The sequence below is a fragment of the Chinchilla lanigera genome, unplaced genomic scaffold, assembly GCF_000276665.1.
Source record: "Chinchilla lanigera isolate Chin_1 unplaced genomic scaffold, ChiLan1.0 scaffold00186, whole genome shotgun sequence".
Taxonomy (NCBI): Eukaryota; Metazoa; Chordata; class Mammalia; order Rodentia; family Chinchillidae; genus Chinchilla; species Chinchilla lanigera.
This window is the reverse complement of record NW_004955587.1, coordinates 811,692-839,520: the sequence shown is the minus strand read 5'-3', so window position 1 is coordinate 839,520 and position 27,829 is coordinate 811,692. Positions and strand designations below refer to the sequence as shown.

The 27,829-nt window shown below is 38.9% G+C and overlaps 2 protein-coding genes across 2 annotated transcripts in view; one reads left to right on the top strand and one right to left on the bottom strand.

The window, feature by feature from the left end:
• Window positions 1-906: 906 nt before the first annotated feature.
• Dynlt3 (dynein, light chain, Tctex-type 3) lies at window positions 907-10,791 on the top strand. Its single transcript, XM_005414452.2, has 5 exons — window positions 907-1,009; window positions 3,162-3,203; window positions 7,624-7,747; window positions 8,542-8,619; window positions 8,902-10,791. Exons 1-5 carry the CDS (start codon window positions 980-982, stop codon window positions 8,976-8,978), a joined length of 351 nt encoding a protein of 116 aa, XP_005414509.1. The 5' UTR covers window positions 907-979; the 3' UTR covers window positions 8,979-10,791.
• Window positions 10,792-21,371: 10,580 nt separating this feature from the next.
• Window positions 21,372-27,829, bottom strand: part of LOC102012042 (cytochrome b-245 heavy chain) — a 36,617-nt gene continuing 30,159 nt past the window's right edge. Inside the window, exons 12-13 of the mRNA XM_005414451.2 lie at window positions 25,165-25,289; window positions 21,372-23,912 (exon numbers count right to left, since the gene is read on the bottom strand). Coding sequence (XP_005414508.1) covers window positions 23,786-23,912; window positions 25,165-25,289 — 252 coding nt within the window. The 3' untranslated portion in view covers window positions 21,372-23,785. The remainder of the gene's footprint in view (window positions 23,913-25,164; window positions 25,290-27,829) is intronic.

Below are 27,829 nucleotides of genomic sequence, written 5' to 3'. Positions count from 1 at the left end.
ATAGAGTTATAAAATGTTATAGTCATGAAAGCAAGGCCAAGAGTCTAAGACATTTGAACATATTTTATTTGGAAGTTTTTGCAAATTTATTTTTAGCATCTTTTCTACTTTTTTTTTTTCCCTTGAGGTTACATCATGTGAAGAAAATATATTTTGGGAAAAAACCCATAAGGATGCCCACAAAACCCCTCTAGTTTACCTGAAGTTACTATATAGGTATTAACTTCTACAAGGGCCTTTAAATGAAAAAAGTTGGAAATGACTGATCTGCCAACGTTTAAGTTCCTATCCATTTAATTTAGTATATTCTGCCTTCTCCCTCATAAGTCATATATTTCTTTATACATAATCTTAGAGGCAGAGAGGGACGCAGGAGCATTTACTTTAGGCATTGTGCATCTCATTTGATTCTCATAGCCTGTAGTGAAATAGATATGGTTATGTTTTGTTATGGGAAAACTAAAGTTGTGGGTGGGGGTGATAATTTTTCTAAGAAACATGCTTGTCCACTATTTTATTAACTACATTTGCTGGATTATGATGAATGGGCAAATTATGTTCAAATAACCACAGCAGCGAGCACTAAGCCAATGTGTGGAGCCTAGACAGACTGACACTAGGTCACCCCATCTCATCCACACTGACACCATTCCTAGGTCTTTAACATGCATGCTTTATTTTCAGAAAGGGCGGACATAAGCAACAAGGCAAAAGGGCCTGGTCTGAAGAGCACGGCCTGCCCAGAAGCCTCCCCTCACCTGGGACGACTCTGACTCACCCCCCAATCCCCTCCCGCCAGCCCAGTCCGGCCCGCCCGCCCCAGGTGTCCAGGTCGGTGGTACCCGGACGGCAAACAGGCGGGCTCCCGAGGGGCCAAGCCAGTGGCCATAGACGGGGGCGGGGCCTCCCCGGAGGCCAGTGCGCGGCCGCAGAGCTCGCCCTGCTCTTCGCTCCGCCCCCGGTGAGAGTCGGCGCCAGCATGGAGGAGTACCACCGCCACTGCGACGAGGTACCGCCCCTCGGGCGCCGAGGGGCGCCCCCGGCCCCGCCCGCCTGGGTGCGGGGTCCCCGTCGGGTGGTCTTCTAGCTCGGAGCAGTCCGCAGTGGTGGGATGCGGCGTCCTCTGAGCCCGGATCCTCTCGGCTGGGCCGGGGATCAGCCTCTGCCGTCCCCTGTGGTCTTCGCCGTCCCTCCGCCCCCGAGATCCTGAGGGTGGGCTGGCTGAAGGGACAGCTGCGGAAGCGCTAGGTCGGGTTTGGGGATCGCGGCAAAGATGGTGAAAATGTGGCCGAGGACTACCGGGCCCCACCCGTCTGCCAAGCTGGCCTTGAAAACCAATCTTCTCTCTGCCTCCTCCGCCCTTCGGAGTCCTCAGAAGCAGGTGTCTGAGCCCAGAGGCTTGGGGCCCTGGTGGCTCAGCCGCACCTGCTCCGGGGAACTCGCTCCTGTGGGTCTGGAGGAGGGGTTGGAAGGAGGTACTTTGCAGATTAGGGGCCTTTGCTTGCTGACTCAGGTTCCTAAGCCTCACCAAAATCTCATGATGCCAGTTGTTATCTATTATTAATGGGAACTGTGACTTCATGGCGACTGAAGTGCCCCAAGTGAAAACTGTTCGAAATGACAGGTGCTCCTTTTGAATCCAGGCCTCTGATTAAGCTGCAACAGCTCTTGCTTGACTGTAGCTACTTGGAGGGTGGGGCCTGCCGAATCAGAGCATAACTTGTGACAGCTTGCAAGGGCACGATAGACAAAGGCATTTTGTGTCCCACGATAACCACTGGCGAATGATGCAGGAAAAGAAAAGTAATTCTGTAACGGAGATGCAGCATAAAACGATGCATTAGGTCCTTGGAAGGGGTTTCTTTGTCGCAGGTAGCATACATATTTACAGGTCAATGGTATTCTAATTTTAGAAAATAAGAATTTGAAGCTAGGAGTGGTGTAGCATACTTATTATACCAGCACTCTGGGAGGCTGAATCAGGAGGATCACTAGTTTGATTCCAGCCTGGGAAATTTAGCGACATACTGACACCCTGCCTCAAAATTTAAAAAAAAAAAAAAAAGGCTGGCGATGTAGCAGAGTGTGCAGGTAGATTATTAGGTGACTCTCCAAATTGAAGTGAGTATCTTTTGATTCCTAGACCAAATCTGACAGCAGATAAGGACATGATTTTAAGGTAAAACAATCTTTAATAGGGCTAAAATGTGAAACTTCATAATACTTCTAAATATTTAATAGTATTACTCTTACTACTTAGTAATGCTCTTTTCATAATACTCCTAAGAAGTAATGTTTTGTTCTTTGGTTTTGGAAAATTGGAGAGTAATCAAATGAATTATAAAAATTTTACATCTATACTCAAAATTATAATTTCAGAATTTACCAGTGGAATTTTAAATTGTATAGTTTTTAAATTTTTTTTACCAAATTGCTGATGATGTAAGCACCTAAAAATGCCTCCATGCAAATGACTCTTGCGTTACCTGAAGTGTCTTGGTTTAGATTTCAGTCTTATCACATAACCTAGTTCTGTAGTCTAGGACACTTGATTGTCATCGACAGTTGCTGTTATTTCAGGATCCTACCAAGATACTCCAAAGAAAAGACTTAACTTTGGGGACCAATTTATAGTATTAAAGTGATCTTAATACTGCATGATCAAGTATTGTAATAATGTTTAATTCAAGAAAGCCACATTTTTGCCTAAGTTAAAAAACAAAATTGAAAATAACCAATGAAGCATTCTCTTCTTATGGGTCACTTTATTTTCTCACTTAACTGAAACCATTTTCAGTATAATAATAACATGTAAGTCTTTACAACCACTCCCTTTATAGTTCATAAACTTTACAATGTGGTGGATCTCAATCCAGGATTGTCCTCAGAATCACTAGTACAAGGCACTTGTACAAAGGATTGTAGCTGCCCAGGCTCTTCCCAGACCTAATGAACTAGGATCGCCAGAGAGAGAGGTGGGGAAAGCATTTTGTACTTTTCAGAGTTTGGAGCAGAATAGAGCTGATGTTTGTTATCATCCTATTACTATGGTCTCCAGTCACTAACACCTGTCTAGGACAGTTGCAGGTATTCTGAGCCTTGTCATATATACAAACTGAAAAGCCTGTGCTGAAAGCAGTTTTATCTTGTTTACCATTTAGGTTGGCTTCAATGCTGATGAAGCCCACAATATCGTCAAAGAGGTGAGTTAGACATATTCACTTTGAAGCTTACTGCATTGATAGCAATTTTTAAAAAATCTATATTTTGATTGTCACTAAATGGTAGAAACCTTAATGCTAAAACTGTAAGATTTAAAACAATTGCTGTTTCTGTTTTTTAACATATTGTTGAACATCTTGAAACTTACTGTGAAAGAGATGCTTAAGAACCATTTTAGTCTAGAAAATAGTTTTTCTGTTTTCTAAAATTGATATCCTGTCTTTTGAATAAAATAATTTTTATTCCAGTAGACCATTATTTTAATTGTGATTCTATAAAGGCGTATATGTATATGTGTATGCATATATATGTACTTTTTATAATATAAAGTTCATGTATGATATATATGTACATTATTATATCGAATAGTACAAGACCCTAAGAATGTCTGCCTTTGGCCAGTATATTGGTGTTTTAACCCAATATAACAGGAAGAAATCCATCACTTCACATCTTTTAGGCACTGATGTTATGGCAAACTAAAATCTTAAGAGAACTCAGAAACATGAAATCTGGTCCTTGGTTAAGCAGATAGGAAGGAAATTCTCCTTGGGAATCGGTTCTGTCAGAAGAACTTTAGTAATTCTAGTGATACCAGTATAGATTACACTGTGGGAAAGGTAATTATGAACATTTTAGTAGTACTTAGTCATCTCTAACTCTGCCAAGTCCTAGAAAAAAACTGAGCCAGTCCAGAAGGCAGTCTTGTATGGCTGTTGGGGCCTGTTTCCTAGCAGGCCCTGACTGGGCTAAGTCTGGGCTGGATCCGCATTGTTCTCATTGTCAGTGCATCCTGAGGTAGTGCCTCACCTGCCTGATTGCTCTTGAGGCACCTGCTCACAAAGAGCTCAGACAGGTCTGGCTGGTACACCTAGGAACAACTAAGTGTCTGAGAGTGCTATACAGGCATCTGAAAATCCTGCCATATTTTAATAGGCCAAAATCATGTACTAGCACCATATAGTCCAAAACATTTACTTATATAATAATAATTAATTGTATAATAATTATTAAAACAATGTGGATGCACAAATGAGGAAAATTTGGAAGTAGAGGTTAATGGGAAGGACAAGAGTGATAATCTCATTTTTCAAAATAGTCAACAGAAATTATTCTTGCTCAATGGAACATAAAAGAAACCATACTGGGACTTTGGAGGGGTCTCTTTAATTAGTACCTTCTTCCTTACTCAAGTGCTGAACCAGGTAAAAAGACAAAATTGTCATCAGAAAAAAAAACACCCCTGTTATGGATAAAATCTAGATAGATGACTGTAGGGTGTTTTATTACTCCTGCTTAGTTTAGACCTTGGAAGAGATATCCAAGGGAAAACTTTAGTTAGCAAAGAGAAACACCCAGACTGATGCCTTTCATTCATCTTGGTAGAGAGGACAGGAGAAACAAAAATCCAAATCCAAGATGTTTGTCCAAACCTGTAAATCCAACAGCAATCGGCACCCAGCAACCAGATACCTCACTCAGGGGCTGGGGATTTAGCTCAGCGGCACAGTGCCTGCCTGGCAAGCGCAAGGTCATGAGTTTGGTTCCCGGTACCGGAAAAAAAAAAAAAAAAAAACAGATACCTCACTCCATCTCCATGGGAAGGAATAACTTTTGGGATACAAGGCCAGGGATATTAAGGAAAAATCTACAGGAAGGAGCTGTCAGGAGTGGAAAAGAATCATGTTCCTAATAATGTCATTCTGTATCGAATTAAAAATAGTGAATTCACTATTTTCAGAGAGAGAGAGAGAGAGATGGGAGGAAGAAGGCAGGTAGCCTGAGGAAAATGAATTGTCATCTGTCATAGCACACATTCTGTGGATGTTGTCTATAACTCATAAATCAATAAATATTGATATAAATGTTATTTGGAGATACATAATTCCTAGAAAAATACACAGCTGTACACTGAAAGTGTTTTCTTCTGGTGAATGGGATTGGGGAAGGGGAAGCGAAGGATGAGTAGGCATACTTTGGTATATGTTAATCTGATGTTTTACTGAATTAAAAGAACTATGCTACTTAAACTGGGACGCACATACATGGCAGTGGCTAGGTAGTGCTAGACGCTACTATTTACATTTTTTGTTGGGAGGTAACCAGGAACTGAACTAAGGAGCTCACACTTAGCAGGCAGGTGCTGCACCACTGAGCTGAATCTCCAGCCCTATATACATTTTAGAGCATGAATTTTAAGTTGTACTTGCAAGAAAGAATTAAGCAATATAAATAACTGAAAACATTTTTGATACAAACTGACACATTAAGTGTCAAAAGCAAGATTCATTTGAATTTTTTATATGAAACATAGGATTTGAAAGAAATCTCTGACTTACTACAGGTTACTTTGAGCTACATGTCTCTGCTCTTACTCCCTCCTTTTTTCTTGTGAGCCAACTTTTTTCTGTTATAGAAACATTTTGAGAGTGAGCACTATGATAAATCATCTCAGCACTTCCTAGGCAGTTACGTCATTATCTGTAGTTATTTCTGTTTTCCATATCTCTTGCTCATCTTATTTTTTTCCTTTAATTCATTGTTCTGTACCTCCATGCTAATGTATTTTTCTGCTGAATTTTAGACTCACTCATTAATAAGTAATATACATACATTTTCTTTATTGGTAGTAGGAAGATTTCTTCCTTTCAAAATATCCTCAAAGAAAAAGTGGCTTACAGATCAAATTAACTTGGAACTTAATCTAAAGTGGATTTTGGATGCCAGGGAGCATATCAAAGCAATACTGCATCAACACCAAACATCTATTAGGTACTTGCTATGTATCCTGCTGATTTTTGCTTTGGGAATGTAGAGCTGTTTAAGGATTTCATTGTCTAGTGGGCATCTTGGGTTCTGGTAGTTAGACCAAATATTAGTTAATATTAATTAATAGGGCTATTGACATTGGAAGCCACATCCTCATAGTGTTTTTGATTTTTTAGAGCAGAATTTGGAATAGTCCTATTAGACAGCCTGGTAAAAAAACAAAAACAAACAAGCAAAACTCAGCCACTCTTACTTTCCCATTAAGGAAAGGCCATCTGAAAAGAGCAAAACATTAATCCCAAGGTCATCCGCTTTGTAGTGATAGAACTAGAATTAAAACTCTATTCCCCTGACCCTTAGTCTCCTGTCCTTCCTAATTTGTCATGTTACTGAACTTTCTAGAATAATTTGAGTCACATTAATTTTGTCAACCCCTCTGAAGTATTTCTTTTTTTACCTTTTATTTTATTTTATTTTATTTTATTTTATTTTTTTTTTGGTTTTTCTCCGGTACCGGGAACCGAACTCACGACCTTGCGCTTGCCAGGCAGGCGCTTTTGCCGCTGAGCTAAATCCCCAGCCCCTTTACCTTTTATTATTAGTCAAGATTTCATATTATTCAGCTAAATATTCTATATTAACATCTTTATGAGTCTTTATTATAATCTCAAAATCAAAGCACACATGTACATGCATGTATGGGCTTGTGCATGTGTGTGTTAAACTGTATTCTCAAAGTGAATGAACGCTTTATTTTCCAGGTTCTATCACTTGAATATAAAAGCACCAGCAATATGATAATAATAATTTATTTGTGCCAGTGACTGTGTTTGAGCACTTGGTATTCATTCTCTCATGTTACCCTCTCCACAACCTGATAAGAAGATGCCCTTATCCTTCCTTTAAGGATTCAGAAAATAGAGGTTTGAAGATGTAAGTCGCTTGCTAAAGGTCACATAGTGACTAGGTGCAGAGCTAGCCTTAAAACCTAGGATTATAATTCTAAAGCCAGTGTACTTGATCAGGTGTCAGGAGTGAATGCGAGTGAGCACTGTGGGGCATTAGATTTGCCCTTTCCAAAGCATCTTTATCTGCTTTCATTGGCAATTATGCTAGTTGTTTATAGCTAAGCAATTACATAGTATGAATGAAAATAATAATTATTATACACAAGAAATATCTTTTTAATTAGTCTCATCCCTTGTTTCTAGCCCTAGTTTAAATCCCAGCTGTTTCAAAGCTACTCCTTAACCAATTAATATCACTCTTTTAAGCCCCTCCTCTGCTGTAGTCATTTTATAACTTACCATCTATGATTAGTCCTTTTTATGTTGTAGATATTAGAGACTGTCTTATTATGGTCCCTGCTAGATTAAGTGCTTCACCACAACAGCCTTGGTATATTTATCTTTCTGTGATCCATAGTATTTCACAGAGTGAGGTGATGTGTGTGGAAATGCTTTGAAAACTCTTGAGCAACCAGAGATAGCATGAAATAAATACCTCCAGGCACATATTTTCTAAGATGCTTTATTGTGGTGTTTATGTATTTTATGCTTTGAATAAATTTTTATTGCCATTTATGTAAAACTCATTTGTCTCGGCTAATTTAGCTTTCCTCTGCCCTTATAGTGTGTGGATGGGGTGTTAGGAGGTGAGGATTACAACCAGAACAACATCAACCAGTGGACTGCAAGCATAGTGGAGCAGTCGCTCGCACATTTGGTTAAGCTGGGGAAAGCTTACAAATACATTGGTAAGCGTCAGTGTCCTTCCTCCCTGGTTCACCCACCTTGGTCCTAATGATTTTCTCTGAATTTTGAGAACATAAATAAATAATAGGCACTGAAAGTGGATATTAATAGGATGTGAAGGGCTTTTGATTATTCCTTTAAAGATAGTATATAATAATACCTAAAAGAAGGTTTTTCATACTCAAAAGCAGCTTGAACTCCTTGCCCTGGGTAGCAACACTTTTTGTATTTGCACCAATTTTCTTTCCACTGAGATCTCCTCTATCTTCCTTTCAGTAATCTCATGCCTCTCTGTAGGGCTGTGATGTGTCACACTCAGTTGTAAAGTGAAATATTTCCTGCATTTCTGTGTCTCATTTCTGCCCACATCAAAGCATACGGTTTATCCCAGAATTTTCATGCAGTACAATTGCCAATGGTTATAGCAGTGACCCACGGTCTGACCTGAGTCAGTACATTTAAAATTGTGATGAGAGTCTTTCCAGTGCACTGGCTATTTTTCAGCTTTTTAAAAATTATTTTTTATCACTGGTGATTGAACCCAGGGCCTTCACACTGAGATACATTCCCAGTGCCCTCTTCCCCTTTACCTGAGACAGGGTCTCACTAAATCACTGCATTGCCCAGGCTAGGTTTAAACTTGAAGTCCTCCTGCCTCAGCCTCCCAGAATGCTGGGATTACAGAGATATGTCACAATGCCCAACAATGTCAGTTTTCAGAACTCTGAATTCAAACAGTTCAGTCTTGGCTTTCCCTTTGTCTGTAAGTATCCTCATTCTGTGACTTTATTTGTAGTGACCTGTGCAGTGGTCCAGCGGAGTGCATATGGCTTTCACACAGCCAGCTCATGTTTTTGGGACACCACATCTGATGGTAAGAGACCTTTAAACTAATTCACACAAAATCAAACTTTTCGAGCAAAGTCAGTATACTTTGTATCAAATGCTTATTTAGCTCTAATTAAATTCTGTAAGGCTCTATCAACAGGATTGCTTTTCAAACCTAGTTATAAGTATGAAAATGAAATATGAAAGCATAACAGGTTTGATGAAACAAATAATTTTAAAATGTATAAAAATGTATGTCTATCCCCACTGCCCTGGTAATTTTGATATTTTACTAATATTTGAAAGCTCTTTTCTTGTGTGTTTCCAGGAACCTGCACTGTAAGATGGGAGAACCGAACCATGAACTGCATTGTCAATGTGTTTGCCATTGCAATTGTCCTGTGACCATCTAAAAATATTGGGCTAAAGCCGCTCACTTAAGAATGTGTCAGTGTATCCTTTTCAAAAAGAGTAATACTTACTTATTACTATGTTAGATGACGAGTGCACAATATGCTTCAAAGCCATCAACTAAACCTGACTACTATAAGCAAATAATCTCACAGTACATTAACAGATTATCTGATATTCTATATGGCATCATTAAAATAAAAAAATTAATATTAGCAAAAAAATAAATGGAGAAACATGGCATGATATGAAATATAATCTTATATTTACACCAGCTTTTCATGAACCTTATTAAGTACCTAAGGAGATAGGAAAATCCATTCAGAAAATAGCATTATTTTTCAGCTAGAGAACTTACCATGGATAAATATGTGACCAAAAAAGCTACAAGGAAAAATGTGGAGCAATGACAAGAATTAACTAACACTGCTTAGTTTTGTTTGTTTTATTTTTCCCCTTATTTAGTTGTGTATAATATTTAGGGAAAAGTAGTTTTGTTCTTTTTCCTGTAACTAATGTTATAGTAGGAACTATGATTAACTTGCTCACTTTTTCTGAGAACTGAAAAAAAAAATTAAAAAAAAAATTAAATTTCTTGGATTTATGCTAGTGGTTGTATTAAATCTGATAACCTGAAATTCCTAGTTAAACAAAATTAGTTATACCGTATGATGAATAGTACATGATTCAGACAACTGCCTTACAATCTACTCATCCATGTGGAACAAACATTGAATGCCTGTGTGAACATACTTCTCAGTTAGGCATTACAGTTAGCATTGTGTTGTTCAAATGCAAGTTCCTTTTGGCAGCTGTTCATCTGGAAAACTAGCATTTTTGTTTGGGGAAAGAAAAAAAGAGATCATTTATAAGAGAGGAGAAGAGACTGACTGTCCACATTGTCAGCAAAATGAAGAGCACTTTCTGGTGACAGAATTATAAACATAATTTTAAGAGTTGTATTTAGCAAGTTAAAAATGCGTAAAATATGCAACTCTTAGTTAAAGGCCTTATTAGTAGTCTTAACTATACAAGTAGTAAATTTTATCATTGCTTTAGTTATTGCCATTTGTAAATAATTTTTAAAACTTCAGGGGGCTGTAAATTCAATGGAGTAAAGTCTAAATTATAAGTATACAATCATTAACAAGTTATCTAATATCTCAGGGCTTAAGAACTATTTTTAAATTTATTAAGAAAATAAAAGTTAAAGATTAGGGTACATAGCTGGCCACCAAAAGCGAAGTCAATCTGGTATTTAACCTTGAAAACAAAATCAATCTTGCATATTACCATTAACAGTACAGTAGAGACTGGAATCATGACTCATTCTTGTATTTTTTTTTTTTTTTTTGAGGCAAGGTCTCACTATGTAGCCCAGGCTGGCCTCAAAACCATGGCAATCCACCTGCCTCAGCCTCCTGAGTCATTCAATTTTCTGTAGAAAAGCTTAGTGTTAGCTTGAGAATATTAAGGCAGTATTCTTATAGGAGTGCTATGTGTGTGATTGTAACAATAATTTTTCAACTTTAAGAAGAAGGTTAAGAAAATAAAAGGAGAGACTTTAATACAATGATCTGTGTTTGGATACATTAACAATTTTAGCCATTACCTTTATATTACCTTATGCTGCTGGCTTTTGTGCCCCTGGAGATTATAATAGTGACCAAAATATCTGTGCAATTAAGACTTGTTTTTGATTACTGTTGTTGAAGCCTGGTTTCAAAACATCAAATTATACCTCGTAAGCTTGCTCTCTGCTCTGTTTCTAGTTACAGCATAATAAAGATCATCTTTCTGTGCTGTACTTTTGCTTCTGGCTGGTCATTCAGTAGCTAAAGAAATGGTATTGCATTTACTCTAAACGGGGTGGGGGGTGAATATGGGATCACATAAATATATTATCCCATATAAATATCATTAAAATAGTAACTCAAATCCAGTGTTCACCATTGCAACATGATTGATATCTTGTATTTTCCCATTATGATTTTAACACAAAATTTGAATTTAAAAAACCATTGTGAAATATACTCTGTCACTATTTATTAGCTTTTAATGATGTTTTTGGCAAGGAATCTTGTCCTAATTGTCAATTGCAATTGAGTTGTTACTGTTTTTTCTTTTAATTAAGGACCTTAAGTATATAAAATTAGGGTATTCAAATGTAAATAGTAACTCAGATTTTTTAAAGCTATAATTTCACGTTAGTAAAGTGCTAGTATTCTGCCTCAATGATGGCAGCATCTTATTATATTTTCTGTAGTAAAAAACACTTTTCTGCTCTTCTCCTCATGTTGGGTGTTATCTAATTATGAGTCACTGAATGTGTTTTTACCACCTGCATTTATCATCACATTTAAAAAGTAATCTTAAAATGTTTAGGATCACATTGCAAAGTTTAAGTAAAACTAGGTGCCTGTTCTTTATAATTTTATTTAAAACTGTGAGAAAAATCGTGACTTTTTATGGCCAAGGAATAAGGTCTCTTTGGGAACCAGCTACAAAGAGGAAAAGAAGAGGAAACCACTCCATCTCCCACAGAAGGTGTGCGTGAGGGAGGGAAGAAGTATCATGAATGTTATGTGAATTGGTTCTGTGCAAAGAGAACTACATTTAAGGAAACCGCATAAATGGGAATTAAGCACTTCTCCCTTTATACTTGGCACTGACTCAGATTTTTTAAATGCTGATCAGTATAATCCAGAGTTGTACTGGCCAAAGGAAACATGTCTGTGGGTCACAGATAGCCTGTAGGTGATAGCCAGTTTGTCTTGGTTTCATACTTGGTGTAGATCGAGGCATATACCCATCCCTCCTGCTGCAACTCAGCCCTCTTCATTAATTGGTGAATCAAGTCAGACTTTGCATTTGTTCCTCAAATGGTTATTAGGCAAGGGGTAGGAAATGAAGTCAGCTATGGTCTGCGTTTAAGGCCCAATCAGTGTGTCTGGTTGCAGCTGCTATTGTTGCAGCTGTGCCAATGTGGATTGGGCATCACTGCAGAAAAAATGTTCTGTGACTTATTAGTATGTTCTTTTTGGAGGCAGTTTGGCAGCATATGGTCAGACTTCCAAGAACTTATATCATATACCAGAGTTCTTTGGATTATACTACTTAAGTAACAAAATGAGTAAAAAATGAGAAGAGCAAACAAGCATTTCCTTTGTAATATTGTTTTTAATAGCAAATTTTAAAACGAAAACAACGAAAATGTCCACCAAAAAAAGAAAAGAAAAATCAACTTATGGAGGAGAGAAAGGGAAAAAGTATCACTTTTTCCTTCATGTATTATATAGTTTAGAATAGTTAAATAATTGTATATTAATTTTAAAACAATGAAAGTTACACAATACATGAATATATTTTCATGTAGAGTATTAGAATGTAATAAAAATTTAACAAGACCCTTTCCTGCCATATTTTTGTTTTGCTTTGTTTTTTGAGATAGGGTCTTGCTATGTAGCACAGGCTGACCTTGAACTGAATATGTAGCCCAGGCTGGCCTCAAACTTTTGGTGATCCTTCTGTCTCAGCCTCCCGAGTGCTGGGATTACAGGCGTGCACCACCACACCCACCTTGCCTTACATTTTGTCTTTGGACTTTTACCTCTCTATCCACTACCAAGAAATAAAAATTGGTGTCATTTTGATGTACATGATTCCAGGCTCTTGTTTTGCATTTATATAAACATGTGAATGTATTTTTTGCTATTATATAATATATATGATTCTACAGGTTGCTCATTTTATACAGCAATATACCTTAGGAATTTTTTTCATGTCACTGTATATAGAGTGACCTCGCTGAGTTTAGATGCTGTGGTGTATGCTGTGGACACACCACAGCGTCTTCATAGTTTCTCATGTCCTACTCTTACAAACAATTCTGCTATGAAAATCTTTGTTCAGACCTCTTGATGTCCATGTACACAACGTGTTTCCAAAACACTTTAGAACCTGAATTATTGGGTTATACAGTATATTTACATATTATATTTTCATTGTTTTTCTGTAATGTAAAAATAATCTGTCTTGCTACGACATAACATAATTAAGATGCTTCAATATAGCAAGTTGTCAGCCTAAATGTGGCTGAAGAGATCCTGTGCCAGCCCTTCAGATTATCGGTCTAAAATGGAATTCATGGTGAATCATAGCATAGACCCCACCCCCACCCCCAAAAGCACAAAAATCATACCCATCTGGCGTAAATTTTATCGACATGCTTGGGATATCATATCTGTCCATGTGCGTGTGTGTGTGTGTGTGTGTGTGTGTGTGTGTGTGCACTCCTTAACGTGCATACTGCATAGAACTTGCAGCAGAGAGCTAAACTAAGAGTATCATAGGGTTTAGTTTCTCATTTGTTGAGTCAGAGTGTGCAAGTATCCAAAGTCACAGAGACCAGTGTTCACCTAGACTAAAGGCATTAATGTTCTTGGCTTTGCCTTCTTGCGGGCAGCAGCAGTGCTTGGCAGAGAGCAAGAAGCCTCTGTTTTCAACCTTACTCAGTCTCCAGTTGGCTATGTGGTCTTCATGTAATCACTTCAGCTTTCTAAGCTGCATTTAATGAAATTAAGGGGACAGATTAACCTCTTTTAACTTTAATATGTGGAGAAAAACTTCAAATCAAGGCTCTAATGTTTAGATATCTGTTACACATATGTAAATATATGTCTTATATGTAATGGATGATCTGATACTAAACTAATCCCTTGCATCTGTTCAGGCTCTTCACTAGTACTTCTCTCCTGATGACATGTGTTATGGGACTTCACAGAATTAAAGTGGGATGGTGCCTAAGGATGGCAGCAGCTCTAGGCATGTAACTCAGCAGTGAGTTGCTTACCTAGTATGAGTAAGGCCTTGAGTTTGATTCCTAACACGACAGAAATGAAGAAATACTGGCACTAAGCAAGAAAGCAGTTTCAAGCAGGAAGCTTGGTCAAAGCTGGCCATGATCCTGAATCCAGAGAGCGAGAACAAGCTATCAGCAGCTTAGGCCAGCTGAGATCATATTCTTCTCCACATCAGTGTACAGACACATCTTATGAACAAATCAAGCTGTATATATGACCACTGCAACTTTCCCGACTCTTCTTTTGGAGGATCAGGGTAGTGCAAAAGCAGAAAAGCAGACTTCAGAATTCTCTTCTGCTATGCCAATACTTCAGCCAGTGCTTCCCAGATGTAATCTGCAGACCACCCACAGTGGGGAGACCTGCGGTGCTAGCTGAAGCGAAAATGTCCAGGCTGCATTCTTGATGTACTGAATGATAATGTGAGAGCAAGCTGGGGAAGAACGGATCTCCCTACTTTGAACACTGTCCTTCGGTAGTGTGTACACGTGTTCGAGTAGAAAGCCATTCTTTTGAGGAGTCACCTGTGATTAGGACACACTAGAGGGATAAGATTTCCAGCCATACACTCAGAAGTGAAATGTATTTAGGCAGAAGTGAGAGTGCACAGCGAAGCATAAAAGGAGGATGTGGGTGCCTGCAGCAAGGGAAAGTATGGATAGAGAAACTCGGCAATGCCAGGGTTCATAGAACTGAAGTGGGTTAGGGGAGAAAGTCTCAACATCAACAGAGTTGATGAGGACTTCGAGGTTGCCTGTGCCAACCTCCCCGCTACAACATAAATCCTTTCCATAAGCACACTGGACAGACGATTATAAGGAGAGGTTGCCTGGGGCCTAAACTGAGGGTGGTGTTTTATAGCCAAACGTAATTGCCAGGATAATTTTTGAACTGGGCCTTCTGATACAGAACTCACACAAGTAAGGGAGCAAGATCTGGTTTTGTGGAGGTTAAACTTTGGGAGAGCTTGATCCCAAGAAAATCCACACACCTTGTGTTGAACCGGGCTTTGAAAGATTTTACTTTGCTTTCTTTTGTTTGTGTTGATTTCTCATTTTCAGGCAATGTGTCTCCCCATGCAATTCAGCAGTGTTGCCACCAGGGGACAGAAGGATGCCATTGTTTGTGCACGGAAGGGTAAGTTTTGAAGTTTGTGTTCTCTGTGAGATACAAAATGATGGCTCTTTGCTCACTTCCGCTCCTTACCCATAATAAATTGTCAGAGAGCTCTAGCTTTTCCTACAAAACATATCCTTTTGTTGAAATGGTTGGAATATGTCAACCTTTAAGCTCATCACACAGGAAGCACAGGCCCTTGAGTATAAGTGGGAAAAACAGTGGCAGTCTCTGGTTTGTAACAATTCTTCCTCAGAGAAATCACCAGAATTCTTACACCTCTTGTTTTTCAAGGTCTCTAAACTGTGTCTCATTTGTATTCCGCAGTGGCCCTTCCAAGGCCTCTGTTGCCCAACCTTTGAAGATACATTCTCCTTGCTTGGTCTTTCCCCACATGTAACACAGAGTGAGGTCAGTAATTCATGCTGTAAATATTTACATTCACTAGTATCGGACATTACGTCAAGCTTTGGGAAAACAAAGAATAAAGCCTTTCCCTTATGGAGCTTACATTCCAGTGGAGAAGCAGGTGATAAAAAATGTGTTCAGGTGGCAATAATGTTATAGAGAAATAACAAGTAAGATATATTGAATGAGAGGGGAATTATAGGTAGCTAAGTTAGATCAAAATGAATACACAGTCAGAGAGAGACTACGATTTCAAGGAGGCCGGTAGAAACAATAAATGCCTCATAATTGTGGTGGAGGTGCATCAGAAAAAAGGCCAGGCTTCAAGATAAAGATGCGATGGCCAAGCCTACAAGCCTCCCTAAGGGATAAGCAGTAAGCTGGAATTAAAATTAGCATCACCTGGTGCAATAAAGTCCAGATAGACATCAGTCAACCAGGTGGGTACTCAGAGCATCTGGACCCATCCTTTCCCCAAAATGCCTTTGTCCTTCCTATGTACCCTAGCTATGTGACCTGCTTCCCTATTGGACCAATATCAGCTAAGCAGCTATACTTGTAATTCTTTAGGTTGATGGTGGTTTGATCCATGTTCTGCTTACATTGTGACTTTGCTGTATAAATTACCCCTGACAAAGGGCCTTGTAGCATCCCACTTCTGAGACCCTCAGCTCCTCTCTCAGGAGCCATTCCTATTCCCCAATAAACCTTTCATACTCTTACCTTCCTTTGTTCTTTGGAATTTATTCTTTGATTTCAAAGGACACAAACTGCACATATTTTCATCTATCGGGTTGGGAGTTATACTTTCCTCTGTATCAGGAGGGCAGGGAGTAAAAGAAGGAGTATTGGGAAGGTTGCCGTTTTAGATGGAACTATCAGAAAGACCGCTCTCATAAAGGTACTATGTCAGGTGCAGCCTGAAAGAGGTGAGGGAACAGCACACACAGAGACGTGGGAGAACGGCATTCCAGACAAGAGGAGCACAATGCAAAGATCTTCAGTTGGGACCAATCTCACAATGTCTGAGAGACATTACAGTGGCTGGTGTCACTGGAGCTCAGTGCAAAAGGGAGAAAGTGATGGGAAATATGACCAAATAGGCAACAAGGGATCTCATGGTATAGGACCATCTCTCGAGACGATGCTGCGTTGGTGGTTTGGTGTAGACAAGTGACTTGGTCACCTAGGATACTGTGAGAAGACAAATAATTAGATTCTGGAAATGTTTCGAAGGTAGGGTTTGATAATGAACTTCATGTGGTATATACAAGAAGGAAGAGTCAGGGAGATGCTAGGGTTTGGGCCTAATAAAATGGAGCTTCTATTTGGGGGATGGCAAAGAATGTGGGACAGGCAGTGAAATGAACAGAAAATTAAAAAAGAGTGTGGAGAGTGGGTCTAAAGGCAAGTGAAGTTTTGCAAGTAGCAAAGATGGGTCAATGTGTGATACACTAATGAGGCAGCTGATATCTCTTCTGGCTGTATCTGCGGCAACAGTTGCTACGTGCCTCCCAAACTTACTATCATTGGTGGGCTTTTCTGCCATGTCAGATACTTCCAAGTGTTAAGGACAGTTCTATCTGACCTCAAAACATAAATGTTTCTCTATGTTCTATCTTCAGTTCCCCGTTTCTCAGCGCCCCACTATATAACAGACAACTGAACTCTTGGTCCACCCATATCAGGAGACAGAACAAACCACTCAAGGCTGCATTCAAAAGTCTCCTCTCTACCACTTCCTGTGAAGCTCCTGGAGTAAGTCTGTGAGAGCAAACCAGCTTCCTCTATTTAGAGGGGTGCTTCTCCACCTCAAGTGCAGCTTGGGGTTGAGGATCCATCTCATCTCTTTACATAGCACCCAGGGCTTCAAGCAACTCTGCCCCTTCATGACCATTAATAAACCCTGACATCCCATCCACACAGACAATCCTATGTGTTTCAAGGCACACAAAGGCCCTTGATCTAGAATTCACACTGCACTGTAGTTATGGATTATGCTTTACTCATTTTGTTGAGTAAGTAGATTTACTAAAATAGACGCATGTTATTCTCACCCAATTTTTACCGCTTATTTAATATCCTGATCTAATTATACTTTTTATGTAACTGTCAGTAATTAAAATTCTAGGTTTTAAATTTGCATTCTCTTCCATCGGTAGTTTTTGAAAAGGGGAAACACTGTCCACACTCAAATCCCAACATTTTGTTTCCTAGATGCATGATATTGGAGAAATTGCTTAATTGATCTCGGTTTCAATTTTCTCTTCTGAGAAATAGGGGACGCAACTCTTCTGAAAGTTAAATGAGATAAAGCACAGAAAGTTCTTAGCACACAGTAGAAGCAAAGTGAAGGAGCCTGCCTTAGGCTGGATCCATCAGGGAGAAAAATGTTGAATAAACTCTTTGACCGTAGCTCATATGCAATAATCATGTAAGCCAGTAACTAACTGTTGTTGGTTTTAAACCACTGAGATTTTGGAGTTTTTTGTTGTTGCGGCACAACCTAAGCCTTATTAGAACAGAAATTGATTCTGGAAGTAGGGCTTACTTCATATCTATACACACAGATGACATATCCTTTTTCTCTTTCAAGTCTTGTGGATGTTCCACTTGTTCTATTGTGCTTTAATTGCATATTGTTATGGTTGAAAACTTACAATTTACTTTTAACCCTAGCTATGTCTTCTGTGATTTGTCTCTTAATTATGTCTATTTTTTTCTGGCAGTGGGAAGTAAACTCGAGGCCCTGCACTGAGCTACATCCCCAGCTCATTTTATTGTTTATTTTGAGACACAATCTTGCTAAATTGTCCAGGCTGAGCTCAAACTTACAGTCCTCCTGCCTCAGCTTCCCAGAATGCTGGGATTACAGGTGTGTACCACCATGCCCAGTTTCTACTAATTAATTCTAAAATTAGAAAACTAATTAACATTTATCTTATCATTTTATATTTTTCAGATTGATATGAGTTGTATACTAGGATTAGTGTTTTTTTCTCTTTGGATCTAATGTCCTAGTGTAACATTCCAACTTAATTTTTTTTTTTGTTTTTTTTTTTTTTTGAGACAGGGTCTCACTATGTAGCTCAAGCCAGTCTTGAACTCACTGTGTAGCCAGAGTGGCCTCTCACTCCTGGTGATCTTCCTGCCTCAGCCTCCCGAGCTGTGGGATTAACAGACGTGTACCAGCATGCACAACCCAACTCAATATTTGTAGAATGATGTTTCAATAGATTCCTCCCCTTGATGGGAGGAAATGAAAGTCACATTACAGAGAATATAAAGAGGTAAAAAGTTTGTTGCAATCTGCAATCTAAGTATCTTTTACTTTTCTAAAAAGTCAGGAAAAGTACTCTCTTCATTGTAGTATTGCCCAGCTTGTTTTCTTTTTCTCTAATTAATGCTGATGCCATCGATTTGTTTCACTTCTCTTTCTATTACCACCTCCTCACACTTCAATGCACAGTATTTTAAAGCAGATTTTTCAAAATATATTTTTCATTTATAGCCAATGGATTGTGAAGTTTTGCTGATTATGCTCTATAAAGAAACATCGAAAAAAATCACATACTTAAGACTATCTTACAGCGGACTACCTTTGTAGGTTGGACATGGTTAGACTTGCTGTTACTTTTGATCTCAGAATAGCCACAGGCACATCGGTCCCCGCAGAATAGAGCATGTGATAATAATCTCAGCAGGTAGTTGGCAGTGCAGATGTCTAAGTGTGACGTGTTAGCCTGTGGACGAATGATGAAGACCTCCCAACTGCAAAACAATGATCATGTAGCTCTGCTGACCTTCTTTAACAAGATCTGGATTAACTACCATGCCAATAAGATGCCTTGGTGGCTTTCAGCTAATAAAGACACATTCACCCCCTCCTGGGATGTAATCAGATAGCATTTTTTTCTTATCAAACAACTCAAGGATATTTGAGATTTGCTTTAATATCTCTGTGGATGAACAAAAGTGATTAATTTCATAGACCCTGACGTATCCCCATTTGATTCAAAAAAAATAATGTCTAGCTTTTTCTGTGAGCATGGCTGGGATAGTGATTTTTAATATGATGTAACTGGCAATTGCATAACTGAAAGAATAAGCAATATTCAGCAATCAAGTGATCTAAGGTAATAGTAAACTTGTGATTGCTTGATATTCTAGTATAATTTTAAGGTTTATGAAGACATTTTGAATTTGACATTTTTATATAAATCAGGTTTTCTGTCTTTGTAGCAGTCTCCTCTGAAGGGTAGAGTTTCAGAATATAATATGTTGGGCTTTTTTCTAAAGACAGACAAGCACGATCTCTGTACAATTTGATCTCACGGTTGTTTCTGCTTATGTACTGTACTGTCTTTCCAAATACTTTCTTTTATCCACAGAGCAGTGTAATTATGTATTTAATTTCTTCTTATAAAGTATCATAATTCTTTCAAAACTGTCAATCTATTGATTATAACTATTACCTGGAATATTCAGTTGCTTAGGCTGTGTCATTCTCCAACAGCCACCATAAAATAAATTTGAAAGAATTTCAGGCTGATTAATAGATCTTTTCACATTTTAGAAGTCTGTAGTGATCAGACTTCCCAGCCTCTGTCAACAGTTTGAATTTTGCTCAAAAACATTTATAGTTGAGAAATTCTGTCCTCTTATAATTTGGCTTCTTCTTTATAAGTTTTATCATACATGTACATACACCCAGACACACAAAATGAAAACAGTAACTAGCTATTTTCTGAACAACAGAGATGGCTAATAAATTTTTTTTTTTTTTGGCACCGGCAATCGAACTCAGGACCTTGCGCTTGCCATGTAGGCACTTGTGCCACTGAGCTATATCCCCAGTCCGATGGCTGATAAATTATATAGATATATGTAAGTATGAAATTTCATTTGAGTCACTGGAGCTTTCTTTTCTCCAAACACAATAATCCCATTACTTGTCAGGTTTATCTTAAAAGTCAAAATTAGCATGACTCAGGACATTTAGTGTTTGAAAAGTAAGATATCCAGAACTTGATTTATGCCACCGCTATTACCTAGATGCTTTTAGTGGCTAATTTGTACCTAGCATAAAACTGAGAATATTTGTGCTTACCTATACCCTGTCTAATATGCCAGTATAAAGAACGTGGATGTTGTTAGAAAAAATTTAGAGTCAATGTTCACATAGTCGCCACTAGTTGTTGGATCTCTGCTTATTATTTATCTTCTCTCAGACTCATGTTTTCTTATTAACAAAATTTGATCAAGTGGCTACATTTGCAGTACTGCTGAGGGATTAACTTCAGGAAGTGTATGTGCAATGTTTAGCATAGTGGTTGGGTGTCCACTAAATGTTTGCTATCTTCATTACTGTCATTTGTCTTCGGTAATATCCTTTCCCTTCTTGGCAGGACATGTTGACTTTCACAAGAGCATGTATCCATAGCCTTATGCATTTCCTAGATAATGATTAGGAAATTCCTAGATAACTGGCTGACTTATTTTATTTTATTTTATTTTATTTTTATTTTATTTTGAGACAGGGTCTCACTTTGTAACCCAGAGTGGCTTCAAACTCACAGAGATCCTCCTGCCTCAGCCTCCTGAGTGCTGGGATTACAGACCTGCATCACAGTACCCAGTTGGCTGACTGTTTTAGAACAACAGCCAGTATAGAACTATGAGAACACATGCTCATTATCTGACCTGATTTAATTATGAAGTTAGAACATGAAAGATCAGTGGAAATGGAAAAAGCAGTCATACTGGGCCTTCCATGTGTTCAAAGTTTTATGCATGGCATGAAGTGATACTCCCTTATTCCAGTGCTATGAGGATCATTAAGGCGCTGGCACAGAATTTAGTCCCCTGTTTTCCCTTCCCAGTCTAGAAACCGTGCAGCGTTGTCATCTACAGAACAGGGAATTCCATCCCTAGTAGGGCAAAGGAAAATCTTTGCTAGCTGAATTCACCCATTAGTACCAAAAACAATAACACGCAGACATTGTGAGTGCCCATTTCTTTTAATGTTTAAATGCAATTTTAAAAGTTCTTACTAGGAATTACCTCCCAGAGGCCCCCCCCCATAAACTATGCGCATTCAAAGTCTGCAAGTATTTAAATTTTATAAACACAATATTGCAAAAGCAGGGAAACTAAGAAAAGCCTTAGTAGCCTTGAGATTTCAAAGAAATGCTTCATTACTCTTTCCTAAAGTACCTGTTTCCTAAATGCTAAATACGAAACTCTAAAAAAGCTGTGCTGGCAACGGCTGATCACTGGTGGCTAGAAAATGGGGAAAACAAAGAAGGAAGCTCGCGTAAGGACAAGCGCTTTTTGACAGATTTTTTCATCTCATGACCAGCTGTGTTGGCAGCTGCTTTGCTGTCAAATGTATACAATGCTGGAGCAACATTCAAGTGGTAACTTTCCCGCACATTTCTGAGAGGTGACATTGACACACCCTGGAGGGTTTTATTTGTGAGAGCTGATCCTCAGTGCTTTGAGGGTCCTGGGAAATCAAAGGAACAATAGAACTGCAAGAAACGACCGAGTTCTCAGTTTATGCTGGTCCCCTGAATATGCCCATTTTAGAGCCAAAATTTGTGACCAGAATATAAAAGACTCAATACTATATGTAATCAAAATATGATAAATCTGTGGACTCCTTCTTCAGCTACCTCCATTACATACAAAACTAAGAAGTCTGGGAGAGGAAATAACCAATGTGAGACAACCCCCAACCTTTCCCTTCTGTGGTGTGCGTTCTCTCCCTCTCCGCCTGGTTTCTTCCTCTCCTTCCTTCCCTTTCCTTGATAAATCTTCTGCTTTTCTGCCTGCTGTCTTTCTTCCTCATTACCAAAGCTGAGTAGTGTCTGTGGGCCCTGGGGGGTGGGGCAGATAAAGCTGGTTTTTAGTTCCCAGAAATGGGAGTAGTTATTTAAAAAAGGAAAAAGAAGAAAAAAAGAACTGCTTCTGGCCACACTAACTGATTTAGACCTGTCTGGTACTCAGGGATATCCATAACATTCTACGGGGTGTAAATTCAATATCGACACAGTTAACTGAGGATTTCAGTTTCCAGGATGTATATTTCAGGAAGATGATGGCCATGGTGACGATAACATAATAATAAAAATAAACCGTTAGTCACACATTAAGATTCACTTTTGTATTTATAGAAAACAAGGGATGGGCTCTATATAAGCCAGATGTGCATTATCAGAAACATACTTGTCATAACTCTGAAGTTCCAAATTTGCAAGGACCGGGTGGAGGAGACTTTCTGGCAGTAAACCAGCGTACTTTCTTTCACAGATTGGGGAGCAGGACTAGAGGAGTCAGCCAGATGTATGGCAGGGGATTAGTTTCCTACCTTAATCCCTCATTCCTCCATGCCTCAAATAAGAACGTGAGAAACCCTGTAGGCCATCATACTGGTTGATACTCTTAGCCTATTCTCTCCCCTCGCGAGAGTAAGGATTCTTTGCTCTGTAACAGTAAGAGAAGTCACTTCCTCAGATAATTCTGTATAATGTTTTAAATTAGTTCTATTCTGACCTTGTTTGGCTTTGAATTTTTTCATTCATTCATTCATTCAACAAATTGTCTTTGACTATCAGCTCTGTGCCAAGTACCATGGTAAACGTTCAATACTAAATAAGCTCAATCAGGGTAATATTTTTTGGTAGAAAGACTCTCTGATCCTGTCAGGCTGCTGTGCTGGCAAGCTGCATGTGCTGAGGTGTCAGTGCTGACCCTAGTAAGTGTTAAATCACCTTCAGCCTGTATTAGCTCCTATCTGGAAAATCTCCCTCAATATAACAATAACCAAGATGACACAAAGCGGAAAATGAGTAGCTACTTTTCGGTTTACATCTTTTGGGGAATGTGAAAGCTGATTTTCAGAATAGATTGCTGTGGAAGGAATACCAAGCCTGTATTCAGGTGGCCAAGATCTGGTCTCAGCTTCATAGTCTAAGGACGACTCTAAAGCTTTTTTGAGCACTTGAAGCCACCATTGTCTTTTTGTTTTGTTTTGTTTTTTTGTTTTGTTTTTCTCCGGTACCGGGAACCGAACTCACGACCTTGCACTTGCCAGGCAGGCGCTTTTGCCGCTGAGCTAAATCCCCAGCCCCAAAGCCACCATTGTCTTGTCCTAAAAAATGACCCCAGAAATCCTTGTGCTACTTTTCCCTGGCACCACAGAGATGAAAACTGAAATAATGCTTGTAGAAGTGCTCTGAAAAACATAAAGCCCCATATAAACATCATTTGCAAACCATCTTTCAAGAGAAATGTTACAGTATAGTTTCTTTTCCTCCTTTTTTTTCTTTTCCTTTCTTTTTTCTTTTTATCAGCCAGTCATATTTGGGCACTTGGTAGCATCATCCAGTGTTTCCTTGTGGGAGAGATGAGTTAGAAGTTTTCCTTGTTGAAAATGAAATGTACTCCCCGAGGGCCAGAGTCGGAGTTGGAGATGCTCTGTTTATTGAGAGTGTCAGCCAAGGCTTCAGGGCCACAGAGGAAAACTCCTATTCTGGTACTTTTGGAAAAGAAAAGAACAAGATTTTCAGGCTTTGGATTGAGACAGACTCCTGAGCAGGTAGGGGACGTTCCCACTGACCTGAGGCCCTGGGGCCCAGTACCCTCTATTCCCTTGCCTTTTCCACAAATGGAAAAAGAGTTTAGATTACTTTGCAAGGAGGTGGTCAGCCCTGATCATGGAAGAGCTGCAGAATTTAAAAGACAGTTAAGGTTCCCTGGAAAATTAAATCCAAACAGGGTTTTAGGAAACTTCTACCACAGAAAAGTATTGAGTAGAAGTCTGTAGGGCTAATTCTCCTCTGGGCTCTGTGTCTCCAAACGCTTTCTGGCATCTTGAAGTCAAGAGCAAAGCCTCCTCCATTATCCTAACTCTGGCAACAGCTTGGTGTGGCTTTGTCCCTCTAAATCTTAGAGTTTAAATCCTTGCTCTTCAAGGTGCAACTCTAGACTGCTAGTCTACATGTTAGTTTTTTAAGAATGCAGATTCTTGGGCTCAACTCCACATCTACAAAGTCAGCACCTGCATTTTAAAAGTACAATCAGGTGATATGTGTGCTCACTGAAGTTTGAGAAACAGTGATCTGAAGCTCATATGTATGGTGAGTCCTGGAGTGTCTCATGAGTTCTAGCAAGATATGGGATCACTCAAGCCTTCCCGATGGCTGAAGTTTCAGTGGAATGGAAAGGATTTAGGGATATCTATGAACTCATGGTTTTAGACTCGAAAGCTAAAACCGAAACTGAGGCCAGCGACTCCTTACTATTAAGTATATATCATATTGAATTATTATTTTATTTTATTTTTTTTTTGGTACCTGGAATCAAACTCAGGACCTTGCACTTGCCAGGCAGGCCCTTATGCCACTGAGCTATATCCCACTATATGCCACTGAGCTATATCTATTATATTGAATATTTAAAAGAAATAGATACACTAGTAAAATTTAGGCAACTAAAGAAAAGAATCAAGGTGTGGTTCAGCTTGCAACAAAGGATTGGGAAGTCTGAGGTGGGAACCTGAGAATTTCAGTTTTTAATAATTCTTCAGATAATTTTGCTGTGATTTAAAGATTTTCTCTTAAAGTCAGAGCTATCTGAAATCTTCTGTTGAACATGAATTCAATTCAATTATAGCAATGTGGGTATCTTAGTTTCTGGAATTTCTGCGTCTAGCCTTACTTGGAAGCTGATGCTTCAGGTAAACCGTAGCCTCAAAAATCCCTTAGTTGGCAAAGGAGGTTACTGCTTACTTGGGGTGTTGACTTGCAATTGTCTTGAACTCATTATCCCAGTTGGGTCGTCCATACAAAGTCTTCTGTTTCAGGCCTGTGATCACATCTTTCTCCTCGTCATGGTGAACAGCAAAGTGATTGGCCTGCAGCAAAGATACGAGTTCAGAAATAGAGACGTTGTATAAAATATGGACAGATGTATTTATACATTTAACAAAGCAAGCTCATAACTGCCATTTCGAACCATATATATATGAATATGATAAACAAACTTTCCCTAAAGCAATTTCTACTCTGGAAGAGGACACTTTGAAAAATAAATAGAAACAATTGTATTTGTAAAGTAGGTTATGATGAGTGCCATGGAAGAGACCCAAACACCCTAATGGAAACAAAGAAGGCGGAAGAGGTAGAAAAGAGAGAGTTTGAGGTCACAGTATCTGAGTCAGGCACTGCAGTGCGGGCAGTGTCTCACTGTTTTTCTCTCCGCTCTACCTTTCTCTCCTCTTATGCTCCCACCCACTCTTTTGAGAGAATCAATGAGAACTGAAATAATCATAGACTAAAATACATCCATATTTTGGTAACTCAAGGCATCAAATGAAACCTAAAGTTGTGTGTGTGTGTATACATGCTGTTTTTCTGTTACCATTCTAGGGGGCTGCAGCTTGAACAACAGGTACTTTTCAAAAAAGAGATTAATTAAATGTGTTTTATTTTATTTTATTTTTTGGAGACAGGGTCTCTTTCTGTAGTTCAAGCTGGCCTTGAACGCACTTATGTAGCCCAGCCTGGCCTCAAAGTCATGGCGATCCTCCTGTCTCAGCCCCTGGAGTGCTAGGATTACAGGCATGGGCCACCACACTTGGCTAACTAAATGTATCTTAAAACAAATCAGGTTTAAAATTTACTAGACAGGGCATGGGGGATGGGGATGGAGGAGGCTGAGAAACATGATCACACTCGCTTAATAATCCCATAGGGAACAATTTTGCAAAGAAAAATAATTATGTTTAAAATAAGTTATTTTTTCAATGCGAATAAATTTCCCATTTAAAACTGTTTTCTCTTTGGAAATATCAAAACTGTAAGGTAATTTTTAAATTACAGATTTTTTTCTCTCAGTTTATTTCTTGCTTTCTTTGTGTGTGGTAGTGCGTATTAAACCCTGGAAGTGTTTAACTCCATTCCCAACACTTTGCGAAGTTTTATTTTGAAATAGGGTTTCACTCGTTTGTCCAACCTGATCTTGAACTATCAGGCCCTCTACCTTAGCCTCCTGAACTGGGATTACAGGTTTGTGCCACCATAGGTTTTATTTTTACCAAAGGGCTTTTATTGTTTTGTTTTTAAATTGCAGAAGTAGCTTTTTGAGATCATTTTTCATGGAGTAGCAGTTTTCGTGGTTATGTGCTCCTGGATCCACATCTGCTATAAGACTTCTAGGATTTCTATGATAGATAATAATGCCAAAACCCAAATGAGAAGCCATTCTTCATAATGACAGGTTTCAAAGTGAAAGATGCCCAGTGTTGAAGAGCCAATGTATGGGTATAATCCAGCAGCTGTGGTTTAAAGGAGTCCATTTCAAAGTCAGATGTTCTCAGTGTAACAGCATAAAGAAGGAGGGTCTGCCAAATATGGTGGTTCAGGCCTGTAATCCCAGCACTCAGGAGGCTGAGGCAGGAGGATCATCACAAGTTTGAAGTCAGCCTAGGCTATGTGGGGAATTCCAGGCCAGCTTGAACCACATAGTGAGGCTCTGTCTTAAAAAAAAGAAAACAAAAACAAAATACCAAGTAAGGCCTTTAAGAGGTGATTAGTTCATGAACACCCCTCCTTTGAGTATAGCAGTAAGGCCTTTATAAAAAAAGCTGCATGTGATATTCCAGGAGCTTGTCAAGTATAAGATTTTTACATTGTCAAATTACTCTGGTAGGGGCAGGAAGGTGGCAGGGATTGAGAGGAAACTGCATACATACATACATATATATCCCACCTTCTTTAGATACATATTGATGTGTTTCCCACAAATAATCATAAAGTACTGAGAGTTGCTAAGAGTGCAGGCTCACGGTGTTCTGACTCTGCCAATCACTTATTATGTGCCAGATGCCTTCAGGTAAATGACCTAATCTGTTCCGGGCCTTGGTTTCTTCATCAGAAAAATGTGGTTAATAATAGTAGGAAGCCAATAGGGTTGTTGAGAGTATGAAATTCAACAGTCTATGTGAGTACTGTGCACAACACATGCCACATAGTTCAGTTGTCTCTCATGATCTGCAGGGATTGGTTCCAGGACCTCTCCCTGAAGATAGAAAAATCCATGCATGCTCATGTTCCACCTATAAAATGGTACACTATTTGCATACAGCATTACACATCCTCCCATTTAATGTAAGAATCTGTACATTACTTATCCTGCCTAGGATAATGTAATTGCTATGTACCTTATTGTTATACTGCATTGTTTGGGGAAAATGACAAGAAAAACATCTGTACATGTTCAGTATAGACATATTTTTTTCCAAATACTTTTGACTTGTGATTGGTTGAATTCACAGATGCAGAATCCACAGGTATGGAGAGTTTACAATGTATGCTTAGTTACTATAAATGTATTGAATATATTATAAGATATGCATAAGCATACAATTAAAGAAACATACACACATTTTTTCCT